This window comes from Candoia aspera, chromosome 4 (genome assembly GCF_035149785.1).
Source record: "Candoia aspera isolate rCanAsp1 chromosome 4, rCanAsp1.hap2, whole genome shotgun sequence".
NCBI classification, from domain to species: domain Eukaryota; kingdom Metazoa; phylum Chordata; class Lepidosauria; order Squamata; family Boidae; genus Candoia; species Candoia aspera.
Window position 1 is genome coordinate 82,947,146 of NC_086156.1, and position 15,598 is coordinate 82,962,743.

Here is a 15,598-nt window from a genome sequence, read left to right on the forward strand (position 1 = left end):
CCTTTAGGGAAAAGAGTAAAACTTTCTTCATCTAAGCCTTAGGAGATGGACTGAAAACCGCTGAGCTGCTGAGCTTGCCGACTGGAAGGTTGGTGGTTCGAATCCGCGCGGCAGGGTGAGCTCCCGCTGCTAGTCCCAGCTCCTGCCAACCTAGCAGTTCAAAAACATGCAAATGTGAGTAGATCAATAGGTACCGCTTCAGCGGGCAGGTAACAGCGTTCTGTGTAGTCATGCCGGCCACATGACCACGGAAGTGTCTATGGACAAATGCCGGCCCTTCGGCTTTGAAACGGAGATGAGCACAAGTTGAGAAATAAGGTAAATTATACTGATAGCAAAGATGTATGACCAATATGAAACATGCAGTGGAAAAAGCATAAGGACCACAGGAAATGATACACAATTAAAGTGACTGCATATACAGAGATTCAGGATTTATTCCACTGAGAAATACAATGTCCCTTTGCACATGAATCTTTGCCATTTTAAGAACTTTATTTAGATCTATGCACTGTCACATAGCTCTTCCCCCTGATTTTTTAAAAAATGAAAAGCAGCTTTGGGAGCTGCAATAGGAAACAGAAGGGTGGGTGGAACAGGAGCTGCTGCAGAACTGTAGCTCAAAATTTTTCCTCTTAAGCTGCATTTTTCACCATGGGGAAAAATATATGAGTCCTGTATGTTTTTCCCCATAGGTAAAATAATCGAATGGGGAAATGTTTGAATGCACAAATAACTAGAGGGGAAGGGTTAAGCAGTCCTTCAGTTTCCTACCAAAATCTCCAAGGCTGTTTTTCATTAAAAAACAAAAAACAAATCAGGAAAAAAAGACATGCCACGGTATGTCAGATCAAGTTCAGTCCTTAGGATTCAGTCTGCAGCACACAGTGCAAGACTCCATACAGATGTACAGAAATACATGACTGGGAGTAGTACAGAAGATCACGTCTCTATATTTGAAACTCATTTAATGCAGCACTCATTTTCTTAGAAATTTATAAGAGAGGACTTTCTCATTTAGAAAGCTCCAGGCAGCTGCATATTTCTTCAGGGAACAGAAAAATCAGGAGCTTCTACTATCTCAAGACCCACTTACTCTAAAAAGACCCTATTGCTTTACAGGTCAAATTTCATTAGCTGCATAGAAGCTCCTTTACATAGGAGTGTGCTTGGAAAATGTACAGCTGAATAGTCCAAATCGTTCTGGGTGCTCTTTAATAGAAAAAAGCTTCTTCTAAGCTCCAGCACTATCCAGTGCTTGTGAAAGATCCACTTAGACCCTGAAAGAAAAAGAAGGAAATTATATATTTATTTACTTTAAAATATCCTATTTAATTACTAAATTTATACCTTGCCTTTCAGTTTGGGAAACCCACAAAATAAAGCTTAACCTTGGTAATATCTATTAGACATTTGCACCGGTACTCTTCTTGGGAAAGGTTTTTGAATGTGCGATGATTGAGTAATTCTAGGGTCTCTTGGATTTGATTATGTAGATGCAATCTGATTTCAGGCCTAGTTGCCCTAATTGTTAAACCTTTAGAATAGCTACATTCCTAGCATTATAAAAGAATTCTTCCAAAGAACACTCTGGGGCACAGATACTGCATCATCCTAGTGATCTCAATTTGATATTCAGAAAATCATAAATTTCAGTTCTTTAGTACCTGAAAATGTAGAAATATCTGATACAGGGCTGTTGAAATTAATGACAGTGAAGTCAGAGCTGAATTACGTTTATTTACTAGGGCAGGGGCCTGTGACCCTCCAGATGTTTCTAAACTAGAATTCACTGCTGCCAGGATGAATGGTTAAATGGTAGAAGTTGTAGTTTAATAATACCTGGAAGGCCCTTGCCTCTTCCCCATGGAAAGGACAAACAAATAAACATCACTAAGTAGGTGAAGGAATGTAAACTCCAATCTTACCCTTCCTTGCCTTGGTGCATATGTTTTTAAAATAATGCAACAGAGACAGAGCCTAAAGATTGATGTAATGAGGTCGTCTTCTCTTCAACCTCCAGTCCCTCCCAGTGTGTAGAATGTTAAATTTCCACCACAGATTACCAGACAGCCATCCTCTTTACCTGCTCACAGGACTACTTCCTATTCTTGGGTCATTGGCTCTTTTGGTCTGGCTGTTCATCCGTGAGATCACCAGCAAATCTTGCAAGCTCTGTTGCTGAATGATTGGCTTCTGCATGGTGAGGTGAACATTATAGTATTTTGCTGGCTTCCTGCAAGAAGCACTTCTGCTCCCTAGGATTTCTCTTGGGAGGGAAGCACTTTCTGTGTAATATAATGAAAAAGAAAAGAAAAGAAAAGAAAAGAAAAGCATGTGATAGATCACATCCAGCCAGATGCCAGCCCACTTTTCTTGGATTCAAGCAGGAGTCAAGAAGAATGAACTGGCAAGGAGGTAAGTGGGGCTACTATTGCAAGGCCTGTGGAAGCATGTGAGCTCTCTGTTCTGGATGCCTTATCGTTCATATGCTAGGGCAAGAATCAATACAGCATATAGCTTTGTTATTACCAGCCTATCTCATTCCCTTTCCTTCCTAAAATTATCTGCAAGACTGGCATCGGTTAAAAGATATTTGGTGTGCCTCCTCAATCTCAGCACTGTTCCAAAGAAAAAGAGAGAATATATGTCCCTGCAAACAACAGGCTAAAAAAATACAAGCCTATGCCCCAAGCTCCCACTTCTCCTTGCAAACAGCATTCTGATAAGAAGATTTGGAGCAAATTTCCCAAACCTGGTGCTTTCCAGATGTGTATGCTATGGCTTCTATCATCTATCTACCATCAGAGCCATGAAGGTTGAAGAGTGATGGGAGCTGTAGTCCAGAACATGTGAATTGCCCAATTAAGGAAGGCTGCTTTAGAATCAAGCTTGGTTTTACAGCAGCTGCCAACAACCTTTCCAGGTGGCAAGCATCATCATGCGATTTTGTGTGATGATGTGGCCCCCATCAATAAAATAAATAAATCAAAAATGGTTGAAATCTCAAAATATTGCCAAAATTTACATAATTTTGGCCTTCTTAACCACAAATCTCACAAAATGTCATTTTTGCCTGAAATCTTGCAGGAGTTTAGCATACTCACCTGAAATGAATTGCATGAGATTTTGTGTGCCCAAAATCTCATGCAATTCAGATGGAACATTAACCATGTTTTAATGTTATGAGCAAAAACCTTGGCTCACATATTCTCCTTCAATCTTTTCCTCCTGTAGCCATGCTATAATATCAGAAATCAAAAGTATCTGCACTATGTCTAAACTTCATAAAATCTTAACAAATCACTAAACAATGTGCCAGCAATTGGAAAAACTGGAAATGCTACTTAGTTTTTAAAAATAATGTAAGTTTCTTATTTTACTGACAGAAGGAGAGGGAGCCTGCAAGTCTAAACCTCAATATGCTTTACATTGTATCTGAGAAGTCCCTAATAAATAATTAATTGATGGCCCTAATAAGACTCCTCAAAAGTCAGCAGCTCAACTGATGACTATTCCTAGGACCCTGAAACCAAGGGACGTAAACGTCTGTTCCCTTGGGAGACTTCTGCAGACAAAATTCACAATTCGTATTTGTCTTATGCCATATTCTTTCTTGTGGACTGAAAGTACTAAATCGGAACTGGCATTCTCAAAGCCCAAGAAAAAGCTTTTATATCTTGATCAAAATGCTGTAATTAACCCCCCCTTTTTTTTAGAGAAGACAAAGTTGATTAATTAATAGAATAGCCAAGAAAATGGCTCTCACGTGCTCGATTGGTGACATGTTGAGACTGGTGTTGAGAGAGAAGCCGGAAATGCTTCTCAGATGCTGTAAAATTCATCTTGCTGAAAAATTCTGAGACAAGGATAGTTCCTTTCTCTTTGTCATTCTCAGAAAATTTCATTCTCATTGCCTGGACAGCTGAGCGTGATGAAACTTTTTCTCCAACATGAAACTGGAAAGACACTTCACCGAATGGGCGGAAATTTTTAACAGCTGGACTTTCACAGACACCCATGTCTTTTGCAGTTCTGTTCCTCATACGATGTTTGATCATTGCTGGAAAATGTTTGTCAGGAGGACACAGGCTTTGTTTACTGCATGCTTTTGCAAGCTCATTGGGTGGTTGATGCTGGTAAGAAAGAGAAGGATGCACTTGCTTTATAACCTGGTTGATAACCCAGCTGTTAGAGATCCAGAGAATGTGGTAAATTTGAATAAGTATAGGCAATTTCTTTCCAGTTGGAGCCACACTTTTTGGGAGGCAGATTACCGAAGAGATTTAGAAGACCCAGTAAAAACACAACATCACAGAATCAGGCCCAAATTTTTTTGGCAGTTTCCCCCACTCCCAACTTTTGGGATGCATGTAGGATTTAAGTAAAGTAAGTATGTCAAATGTAGTGAAACTTTCATACATTATTTTATTATTTCTTTTTAAAAATCTGTAACTTTGGGGCCATCAATTTTGGTGGTACAATCATGGACAGAGAGATGCAAAACAACAGCACTCCATCCTTTTTGAAGATTGTATATGGCCCATAAGTTGCCCATGTCTACCTTAAACATATAATGAGACTAGACTAAGTTTTATCTCAGTGATTAAATCAAGGTGGCTATTACCAGTCTACTAAATATTAATATTCATCTATACCAGGAGACACAGTGTTAATAAAAAAGGAACAGCCTAGAACCAAAGTGAAATGTATATAGTCCTCTTATATTTGATGAGGGTATTTTTCAACTTTATTGCTTTCACAACATAAAGCCAAGACAGGAAAAAGATCCTGAGCAATTCATGGCTCAAAAACTTGCTCTGTGTTTGTTGCCTGGTGTGGCCTTGAGATCTGAGAAATAATGCAGCAATAATGCTGCAAAGCCTAGGGCTTTGTTACTTACTTTTGTTCTACTGTCCACGTCAGTTGCAGAATGGTGACTATGAATGGTATCCCTCAGTTCTGGATTGGAATTAGATTGCTCTGGAGTGCTGGATGAATTCTGCCATGTCAAATCAGGCTCAGAGCTGTAAGGCCTCACCGGTTGCTTTTCAGAACTCTCTGGGCTGCTTGTTTCAAGACTGTTGTATGGGAAAATACTTGAAGATTCACAAACTTCTTTTTTGGCCTCTTGATCATCTGAAAAATGTTCAAGCAGGAGAGCAGTCCCAGGTCCAGACTCTGAACAAATCTGAGGCTGTGTAAAGAGGAAAAGGCAGCCCCAAACAATATTAAGGTATGATAATGATGGTCAATAAATTCAGGCAACGAGAGTCCATTTATGTGTGTGAGAGAGTCAAGTCTGCTTGGTTAGGTTGAATTTCATTGGGGCTCTCAATATCATCAACAACATGCACAAATTTACACATTAAAACAACAGAAAAAGCATAAAATTATGTGTTTTCAAAAATATTATGATATGACTTAAGCGCTGCTAAATTACAAAGATGCAATTGCTTGAATTTATTTATTTATTTGTCTGTCAAATTTATCACCACCCATCTCCCCCTCAAGGAGGGACTCTGGGGAGTTTACAGTAAAAAACAATTAACCACAATGTAATAAATACTATACAATAATATAATATAAATAAACAATAAACAATAAACAATGAAATATAAGTATACTAAAATGTAATAGAATCCAGATGGCAAGGTTCTCTCTCAATCCTTAAGTAAAACAGGGCAATTCTAGGGAGCTAGCCATCCCCACGAGGAGCTGTTCTCCTTCCTGCCCCAGGCATGATGACAAAACCAGATTTTTAAGTTTTTGCGGAAGTCCAGGAGTGATGGGGCCTGTCTCAGCTCTGGGGGGAGAATGTTCCAAAGGGCAGGAGCTGCTGCAGAGAAGGCACGCTTCCGCGACCCCACCAGATGGAACTCTCTGGCAGATGGGATCTGTAGCATGCCCTCTCTGCATGTCCAGGTGGGATGGGTCGATGTAATGGGGGTGAGGCGGTCCCTTAGGTAGCCTGGCCCCATGCCATGTAGGGCTTTAAAGGTCATAACCAACACCTTGAATTGGACCTGGAAGCAAACTGGAACCCAGTGCAGCTCGCGCAGTAAAGGTGTTGTGCGTGCCACCCTTGGGACACCAAGAATTACCCGCACGGCTGACATACAAGCTCTCAAACTTATTTTTTTAAACAGCTTAGTGTGTAACTTTAAGTAGAAATGGAGGCTGCAAAACACTTCTTGTTTTGCATACCTTGGAAAAAAGAATGAGGAGTTTGCCACATTATTTTTGTTCATTGCTTAAAACAAAAATCACCGTCCTGAATTCCAAGTTCAAGGAAGGTACAGTGGGCAACTTAGTACAAGGGTCAAAAATAGAGAAAGCCTAATTTTACTTGCTGAAGCTCTTTAGATGCTTTAGCCCCAGCCAGCCTGACTAATGGTATAGATTGATGGAGCTCAGCAACATCTGGAGGGCCACATTTGCTCATTCTTGCAGGAAAAAAGCAATCGTTTTTCATGAGATTTAACTGGCTGTGAAGGGAAGACTTTATGCACTTTAGGCCAAGCAGAGAATGGATTAAGATAGAATTAACATTCCCTAGCCCCTGACATACTACAGATTAAACCTTTATTACACCCAACTTTAATGCTATTATTATTTTATGTGTAGGAGGCACTAACAAAAGTGCAAGAGGCTGTGGAAACTATAGAGATCATATAATTCTTGATTAGACATTGTACAGTTTAAGTTCAAGGCCAAGAGTTCTCCTCAAAATCTATGTTGCTATGAAACTCTAACAGCACAGCTGAGCCCATAGGGTGGAAAGGTAGAGCTCTCAAACTTCTCTCCCAGAAGTCTTCTGGGTCCTCATACCCTGGCCTCACCTCTTGCCCCTAGGGGTATAGCTTAGTATTCTTATAGATACCATGTATCTTCTATGGGGTGCCTCATCTGGCATCATTCCCCTAACCTCAGTGTGTGTAAAAGAGATAAGGTTCCTACACCCTGCTACTTTTCTGGGAGTAAAAATAGAAAAATAAATTGGAACAACTCTGTAATCAATATTTTCCAGCGTTGATTGCTTGCATTTTAATATGTAAATTTTAAAAAGTTTTGCTCTGATTTTCTTGTTGACTTCTTAATCATTAAACCTGTTCAAGTCTAATTTTGTTTATTTCTTGTGAGATTGGTTTATCTCCCGAGGGGAAGGGCTGATACCACTATTCATATCCTTTGATGCTCTATCATGAAACAGCTATTTTGAGTAGTCCAAGCTTGAAATAAAATATGTATGCTTCAAAAATTGGCTGTTTCAAAAACAGTGATGATTTGTGTTCCGACAGTTGCTACTGGGCTACTTTGTGGCTTGTGATTATAACACGTCAGCCCACCTGGTAAAATACTGTTTTTAAACATTCTTTGCTATAGAAGTTAGAGTTCACATGGGTGGGTTGCATGTATTTTTGCTTTGTTTTATTTTGCAAGCAGGCAGGCAAGCAATACAATGGTATGTGTATATAAATGTAATACTGTGTTTTACACCTGAGTGTTGCTAATGCTGTTGGAGTTATGTAACTGAAAAAAGTAGAAGTACAAAAATTGACTTGGCTGCTTTGTTGAGTTTTGATGTGTGCGTAGCTGTTGTATCCTTTTGATGATGAGCTTCAGCATTTATTTAAAAATAAGAAAAGATCTTATGTTGTATCCTGAGGATACAACACTAACTCCTAGCTGGTGGGATGGGGCAACACTAAGGTAGTCTCTAGTTTGGAGATTGTATGAGAATGCTTTGGTTACACATGTGGTAAAATGTGCTAAAGATACCTGGTAAATGTCCTTACTATTACCAGCGATGCTGCATGTGAGTGCCATATGACACTTTATCTTGCCAAAATATAGTATATAAAAGCCTCAACTGACCAAAGCTATGACTGGTGGCAGAGGTCAATATTTGTGGACAAATCTGGTGATAGCCGTGACACGTAAATGATTGCAACTTCAGAAAGTAAATGATAAAGAACATGAATGAAATGAAATGAAAGACAAATACACTACATGTTTGTGAAGCTAAGAGGAAGGGGAAGGATGTATAAAAGATCAGAAAGAAGGTGGTCTGATATTTTGGAATGGAATTGATGAATACATAGGTGGAGGAGAAGGCAAAAGGTTAATAATTAATTAAAGGGTTAAAATATATATCAGAAGGTATTAACCAACTTCATCTAGATTTCTGTGGCTGCATATGAAAATAGGAATTCATATACTAATGATAGCTGCATGCTATACTCCAATGAATATTTCTAATGAAAGAATCAGGCATGAGGTTTGAGCTATGAAACATTCTGAATGAATGCAATCTGTGGGAAAAGTTATTCTGTTAGGTGATATGAATAGATGTGTGGGAATGATATGAGAGGGCTTTGAACAGCTCTCCTAAAGATGATTATTTATTTATTATTCTAATTTATATAGCTGCCCATCTCATATATATGATTCTGAGTGGCTTACAAAAGTTAAGACAACATACAATAACCAAATGATATAACAATTTAAAAACAATAAAAAAATACAAAAGTATATATGGAGAAATACAGTGAATGGTAATGATATAAACTAGATTTACTTCCTCTTCTCTCCTCAGTAACTTTTAATTACTATATCTTACTTCTTTTCTGCACTTTGTATAATACTGCTTATCCCAAAAGGGAATAATGTGATGGATATGTAAGTATGAAGAATATGCTTTAAACTAAGAACCATGTCACAAAATTTGGTGAAGTACATTAACCCAAAGGATAATTGCATTTAGCCCAGGAAGTGCAAACTGAAGAAGTTCATTTAAAAATGCAGACCAAACAGAATCCTTTCCTGTTAATGCTATCAGTTTAAAGCTATGAATATAGGAAGTCGCTTTATATCAAGACAGGTGCTGACCAATTAATGTTGGCATTAATCTCAGTGACTCTCTCCCAAGATTCAAACAGAAAGTTTTCCAGGTCCTATATGCTATTTATTAGATGTGGGACTTTGTAGTAGAAGTCTGCACAAAACAGAAAACACCTGTAAATGCTGTTATGTGCATTTTGTACATAGTGCTCAAATCTTATTCTATAGGCAGCCAACAGCAGCTGAGCTTGTGAACTACAAAACAAGGATTTATACACTGAGTTAAGGAACTAATGATGAAGCCTGCAGGCACTTCATCTATGTTATCTTGAACTCCCTGAGGGAAGAATGTTGTTAAAATGCTAAATAAACAAAATGCTAAACAACTGGTGAGCATTTTAGCAGCATGTAGAGGGGGAAGAATGATTCCTACTGGGACTGGAAAGTGGAGGGACAACCTACCATACTAAATAATGGGTCAGCTGGCTTTCAACTTCACTCTTTTATGAAAACAAGCACTGATTAAGCCTCACTGAATTTATTCAGGATTGCAAGTGAACTTAATTGGCTATAAGATGTCACTTAATTTGAGAATAACATCTATTTTTATTTTCCATTTTGTTCATTGCAATTGTTTTATTAAAAATTAAATCACAGAATTAAAGCCTTTTTTCCCATTTGTTTTCTCATTTACCAGATGTTCCTGGGCAGAAAAAGAATTTACCAGCTACAATGTTTCTCTGTTGTTCATACCTGGACAGAGACTGGCAGTATAGCAGATCTATTCACCATCCTTTGCCTAGGAATCTTTATTTTTTCTCCACTGGACTCTCCTGGGAACTCAGCCTTCTTTTCTTTCAATGTAACCATTTTTTGTTCTTGCTTGAGACGCAGCTCCTGCAGTTGATGCCTATCGATATCAATTCACAAAAAAGGTTATAACAATTGCACTACGAAGGAAGGCTGAATACCAAATATTTGTTGTTTATTCGTTCAGTCGCTTCCGACTCTTCGTGACTTCATGGACTAGCCCACGCCAGAGCTTCCTGTCAGTGGTCACCACCCCCAGCTCCCCAAGGGACGAGTCCGTCACCTCTAGAATATCATCCATCCACCTTGCCCTTGGTCGGCCCCTCTTCCTTTTGCCCTCCACTCTCCCTAGCATCAGCATCTTCTCCAGGGATACCAAATATTGCTGTCAATTCATGATAATTAATTTGTCTGCCAGTGGCTTCTCAAACATCCAAAATGGGCCATGGTGCTCAGAGTCAGGATAAGAAAGGACAGACCTTGCCCCTACAATATACCAAATGTATTATCAGAGATGAGCAAATTTCCTTTTTTAATGCAATGCTGGGTTTAGGCAATGTCAGAGTAAATGATTTGATCAAATAAGCAGGCCAAGTTAGCAGTTCCAGCAGTCAGAAAGATGGGCAAGAAGACAAATGGATCAGTGAGCTTAGCTTGAAGCAGCCCTCAGGCCCACTATGTTTGGTTTGGTTTTTAATATGTCAGGATTTAGTGAACAAAGAAAGCATATGTAGAATATACTGCCTTTCATGATCAGGCTTTATACAGCAAGAGAAAACACTTGCAGAGCAGTAACTATATGCTCCTGGCCTTCCTTGGACTGGAAGAAACAAAAGTGAAAACTGGAAGGCAACTGAAACAGAATCAGTTTGCAGCTGTGATCTTTGGTTAGTATCTTATAGGCACTAAGAGAGCCAGTTTGGTGTAGTGGGGAAGGTGCTGGCCGAGAAACCAAGAGGCTGTGAGTTCTAGGCCTGCCTTAGGGGTGAAAGCTGGCTGGGTGACTTTGGGCCAGTTACTCTCTCTCAGCCCAACCCACCTCACAGAGTTGTTGTGGGGAAAATAGGAGGCAGGAGTATTAAATATGTTCACCCCCTTGAGTTATCTGTCTATCAATCAATCAATCAATCAAAAAGGCAGGATAAAATGATGATGATGATGATGATGATGATGATGATGATGATGATGATGCAAAACATGACTTAGATGGCAGACATCATTATTATCATGATGATTGGCTTTGTACATTAATCTCATTCTGGTCTAGTACACAAAAGAACCAAATCTCTGAGAAAGGAAGATTATATTATATCTATCATATTATATCTATCATGCTCAGTTAAAGACTTTTCTCTCCCTTCTTCAGGTCCATTACTGCCAACTGCCCAGTGGGAATCCTTGAAGAGAGAGGGGAGATGGCAGGGAGGGAAGTCTGCTCAGCGTGGACCTCCTACGTGGTCCATGGCCACCAACAGTCCTGCCATTTTTTCAGTACTCGTTGTGGTATTTTTATTTACATTTGTTTAAATTGCTTGTAAGACACTTAGGAGGATTGTTATCCTGAAAGGCAGGTTACAAATAATTTTAATACATATTTAAAGGGATAGTGAAGAATTGAATGAAGGGCAATCAACTGTAACATGATCAGTTAAAAGCAATGCTGGCTTGAAGTTTAGAGGTGGTCTCAAAATCCGAGGAAACTTCTCCGTTCACTACTAGCCCATTTCCTCTGGGCCTTGTCTATAAAATCACCCAGCAGGAGAGTGCAAGTTAAGAGGATGAAGATGCTCCATCTCTTCACAGGTTGATTGCCTACAGAGGAAGAAGTAATACGCAGCGAGAAAATAAAATTTTTGAATGAACCTCCTTGCAGAGTTGTGGCATCAGTAGGTACCCCAAATGCTAACCTGACATGCCTTGACAGCAAGCCACCTGGAAGGCACATAAATGCACACATGCACACAGATACACAACCACACACAGAGCCATTTCTACACCAAAAGGTACTCATGCTAACAATTTAAAAAATCATTGTGGAGTTAATTTGTTTTTTCCCCTTCTTGACAGAGTTGTGTGGGAGAGGATAGAAGAAAGAAGACAGAAATCAATTCCAAAACTGCTTCTTACAAGATACTAGAGAACATGGTCTAGATTCCTCTTAAAATCCCATCTTAAAATCAACACAATTACCCAAAAACCTAATGTGAAAACCTTTTACTATTTTTTTTTCAGGAATAAAATATTCAGAGATTTCCATGAAAGGGATTTGCTGATGGAGAATGGGGAAGGAGGCTAGAAATGTGGGGTGTGGGGGTTAGACTGTATTCTGGAAGGTTGCACTGTGCTAAGGCCTAGAAGTGTTGCTACTTTCTCTGAATACAGTAGCTGCTCAACTTATTATTCATTAGAAGATGTTAAAACAATTTTTTGCAGATTAAACAGAGACCAGCTATTTAGTGTAAAAGAATGTCAAGTCTGCTTGATAAATGAATACCATCCATTTAGTTTCTAACCAAATTTTCCCCCATTGTTTCCCTTCCCTTCTTCTCCTACCTCAAAATAATTGTAGGTATAAGTGTAATTTTTTTTCAGAACTATACTCTGTGCATCTGATGCAGATTAAAACATTACTTTTCAAGTAGATTTAGTAGGCTGCCTGACTCCCAAATGACTCAGGATGGCTTACATAGTTAAAACAAAAGAAAAACATTTTGAAGGAAAAGAACTTGTGCACCTGGACAAAACCATGCCTTAAATTACCAAAAAAATCCTCAATCCCAACACACCAGGGCCTCAACAACAACCCAATCCAAGGCCTGGGAGGCAAGCCACATTTTCAAAGACTTATGGAGAACTTATAAGGTGGGAGCTGTGTGTATTTCTGGGGGGTTGGTGATGTTTCAGAGGGCAGGCGCCATGACGGAGAAAGTGTGCTTCATGGTCCCACTAGATTACATCGTTTAACTGACAGGACCCAGGTCTTACTGGAAGGAGTGAAACCACTGGAGACAGGTGGTCTTTCAAATAACCTGGCCCCATGCCATGAAGGACTTTATGGGTGATAATCAGCACCTGGAATTGCACCTGGAAGCCAACTGGCAACCAGTGCAGCTTGTGCAGAGTGGTGACACATGGGGTAAACAAAGATACTGTTGATTAAACAATAAGGACCTTCTCAAGGGCTGTTCCTAAACTCCCTGCCTCAGGGCTCCAAGTTGACTTCCACAGTCTTTTGCTGACTGGTTAAGATTTTCCTGTTTAGAAACATGTGTTTCCAAGGCAGTGCAGATGTTACCTGAATACATTATCTGTGTCCTAACAGTCAGAAATCACGCTGAAACGAGGAGTAGGTCTCTAGTGTTTATTACTGCTACATAAAACAGAATCCTAACAAACTGAAGAAGCGTGGGAAAAACCCAGACAGATAAACCCCAAAAGTTAAGGCAGGTCTGATCTCTGTCTCTTTGAATGGCTGCTTAATTCCTCAGTACTACGCATGCGTTTTCCACCCTGGATAGAGGCCCCTTCCAGCTCTCCATCGAAGCTTTTGTTTGACTTTTTTTTTCTGCCTAGTTCCTTCTTTCCTTTTACTGATTTCCATTTAGTATTGATTGCTATGAATTTCCCTGAGTGGCATAAATGCATTAGAAGATAGGACTGAATTTTTAAAAATAAATAAATAACATATTGCTACAAAGTAAACTTTAGCACTACAATCTCTGAAGAAAACTAAAAGATCATTTTAAGAAAGGGGGAAAAAACTGTTCTTTTTCTCTCGCATACCTACTTGCTTATATCTGCCACAGTCAACAAGACTCTTGCCAGTTTACTTAGCATTGTTAAAAGACCAAATGAGGCATTAAACTTAGCAACATTTTTTTTCTTTTAAAATCAAGGCCCTGTAATTTTATTTAAGACAAAATAGGTCAAGAAATGCTCTTTCTTACCTTGCATACTCTTCACGAGCTCTGGAAGCTGCTGTTTCCTGGAAAAGTGAATTATTGTGTTGGAAAAACTTATCATATCTGACAGAATCAGAACAGGGATATATTCGGCGATAGCCTCCTGCGTTTTTTTCTTCATAGGTCTCTGCTTCTTGGAGCCACACAGCCTGGCAGTTCTTGAATTCCTCGGCTCTGATAAAATCACCCAAATAAAACTGTTAAACTTCTGAGTGGGAGTTCTTCCATTCTGATTTTCTGCTGCCCAAATCTTATACAATGAACTCTATGTGTGCTGGAATAAAACTTTTTCACTTCCCTTTTAAGCATGTAAATATCATGCAAAATATTCTCCCCCAATCATTTTGGTCTTGTTTACCAGACAGAGATTTGTCAGTCACAGAGGTGGATAGTTAGCCTCACCCTTTCCACCTTTCCCTTTCCAGGGGAAAACAAGGGCAGGAGGTAGGAAAGGCCTAATTTAGCAAGTCCCTCTACAGGACAGGAGCTTAATCTGTTTGTCCCTTATTTCTTCCACCTTAAAAGGTAGGATGGATAAAAGGAAAACTGAATGCTGTCGGTCTGTGGCAGAAATTTACACAACTGTTTGCTGTTTGTTCTTTCTAAGCCCTAAGGAAGACCTCAACACAATTTTTTTAATCTTTTATTTTTTAGTAAGCAGAAGCCCCAACAGGATTCAAGTACATTTTATGTGCATGCCACCCAAATTTATAACTGTGTCGTTTTTACATAGTCCAGATTGCTAAAAAAAATGATGAATACAAATGTATATTTGATTATGCTAAAAAATTTGAATACAGGATTTTTGATGAGAAGATATTAAGAATTAATGGAAAGGACAACTGCCTAGATTTTCTTTATCAGAACTATGGCTGTTATATAATGGGGGGGGGTGTGTGACTTCCTTGACATTTAGTCTGATCAGTGAGCATTTATCTTGAGTTCAATTTGTTTTAAAACTTTTACTGATTTCATAATTTGGCCTGGATGCATTGGTAGCATCTAAAATATGTTATCCAAATAATTTTTTAAATTCCAAACCTGATAGAATGTGCTTTGGATGGTTGTAAGTGTACAGTTAAATAATTAAGGAGTATCACTAAGGTGAATATTATTACCTGCAAGGACTCTGAAACAAAGAATTGAAAAGAATTGAATATCCCATATTATGAAATCAATGGCTAACATATTAATGTATAGTAAATATATTTATTAAAATCTCAAAATGAGATTAATTCAGTAAAAGATTCTTTTTTCATGTTTACTGAATACTCCAGAACATATTTTAAAAGGATTGGCTATTATTTTAGAAGTGTAAAATGAGCAAGAGACACTTACCTTTCTGATAAAAACTTTAATTAGACTATTGCTGTTTTTGTTTTATATCTGTAGCTTTTCTAATATATTACTGCAATGATCAAGAGTTTAACTGTGTAAATGCACATCCAAAAACTTGGAATTTATGGTTATATGAAGAATTGTGGTGTGTGTGTCTGAGCATAAAGGTAGCAAAAAATACTACTTTTCAATGCTGAAAAGACAGTGAGACCAAGATTTACAGATCTGGATCACCAATATACATTTGCTTTCTATTTATGAACTGCCTCTCTATTGATATAATGAAAAGACTAATATTATTTTAGTTGATAAAGGTTGAATGATGTGTTTAAAAATTATGTTGAATGATTTCCTATGCATAAAATATTTTTGTTGTCTCCTTTTTTATCTGTTTGTTTTGTGTTTTTTTTCTTCTTTCTCTCTCTTCTTTTTCTCTTTTTCCATATATTAAAGCAATATATAAATAAAAGGAGGTATGGTATGCACAGTTCTGTACAAACTGATTCTGGTCAATTCTGAACCCATTCTGCAGAGCTTACAGAAATGGCGAGTTTCCTCTGGTTTTGCTCCACAGCAACTTTTCTCAGGCCAAAGGCCACACTTGAGCATTAAGTAGTGTACTGAGGGGGAAGCACGCCTAGAGA

General features: G+C 38.6%; 1 protein-coding gene across 1 annotated transcript in view; it reads right to left on the reverse strand.

Moving 5' to 3' along the window:
- Positions 1-449: 449 nt before the first annotated feature.
- The window catches only part of TTLL6 (tubulin tyrosine ligase like 6), a 28,991-nt gene continuing 13,842 nt past the window's right edge, over positions 450-15,598 (reverse strand). Inside the window, exons 9-14 of the mRNA XM_063300813.1 lie at positions 13,602-13,790; positions 9,598-9,754; positions 4,904-5,197; positions 3,770-4,136; positions 2,087-2,288; positions 450-1,280 (exon numbers count right to left, since the gene is read on the reverse strand). Of these exons, the coding sequence (XP_063156883.1) occupies positions 1,274-1,280; positions 2,087-2,288; positions 3,770-4,136; positions 4,904-5,197; positions 9,598-9,754; positions 13,602-13,790 (1,216 nt within the window). The 3' untranslated portion in view covers positions 450-1,273. The remainder of the gene's footprint in view (positions 1,281-2,086; positions 2,289-3,769; positions 4,137-4,903; positions 5,198-9,597; positions 9,755-13,601; positions 13,791-15,598) is intronic.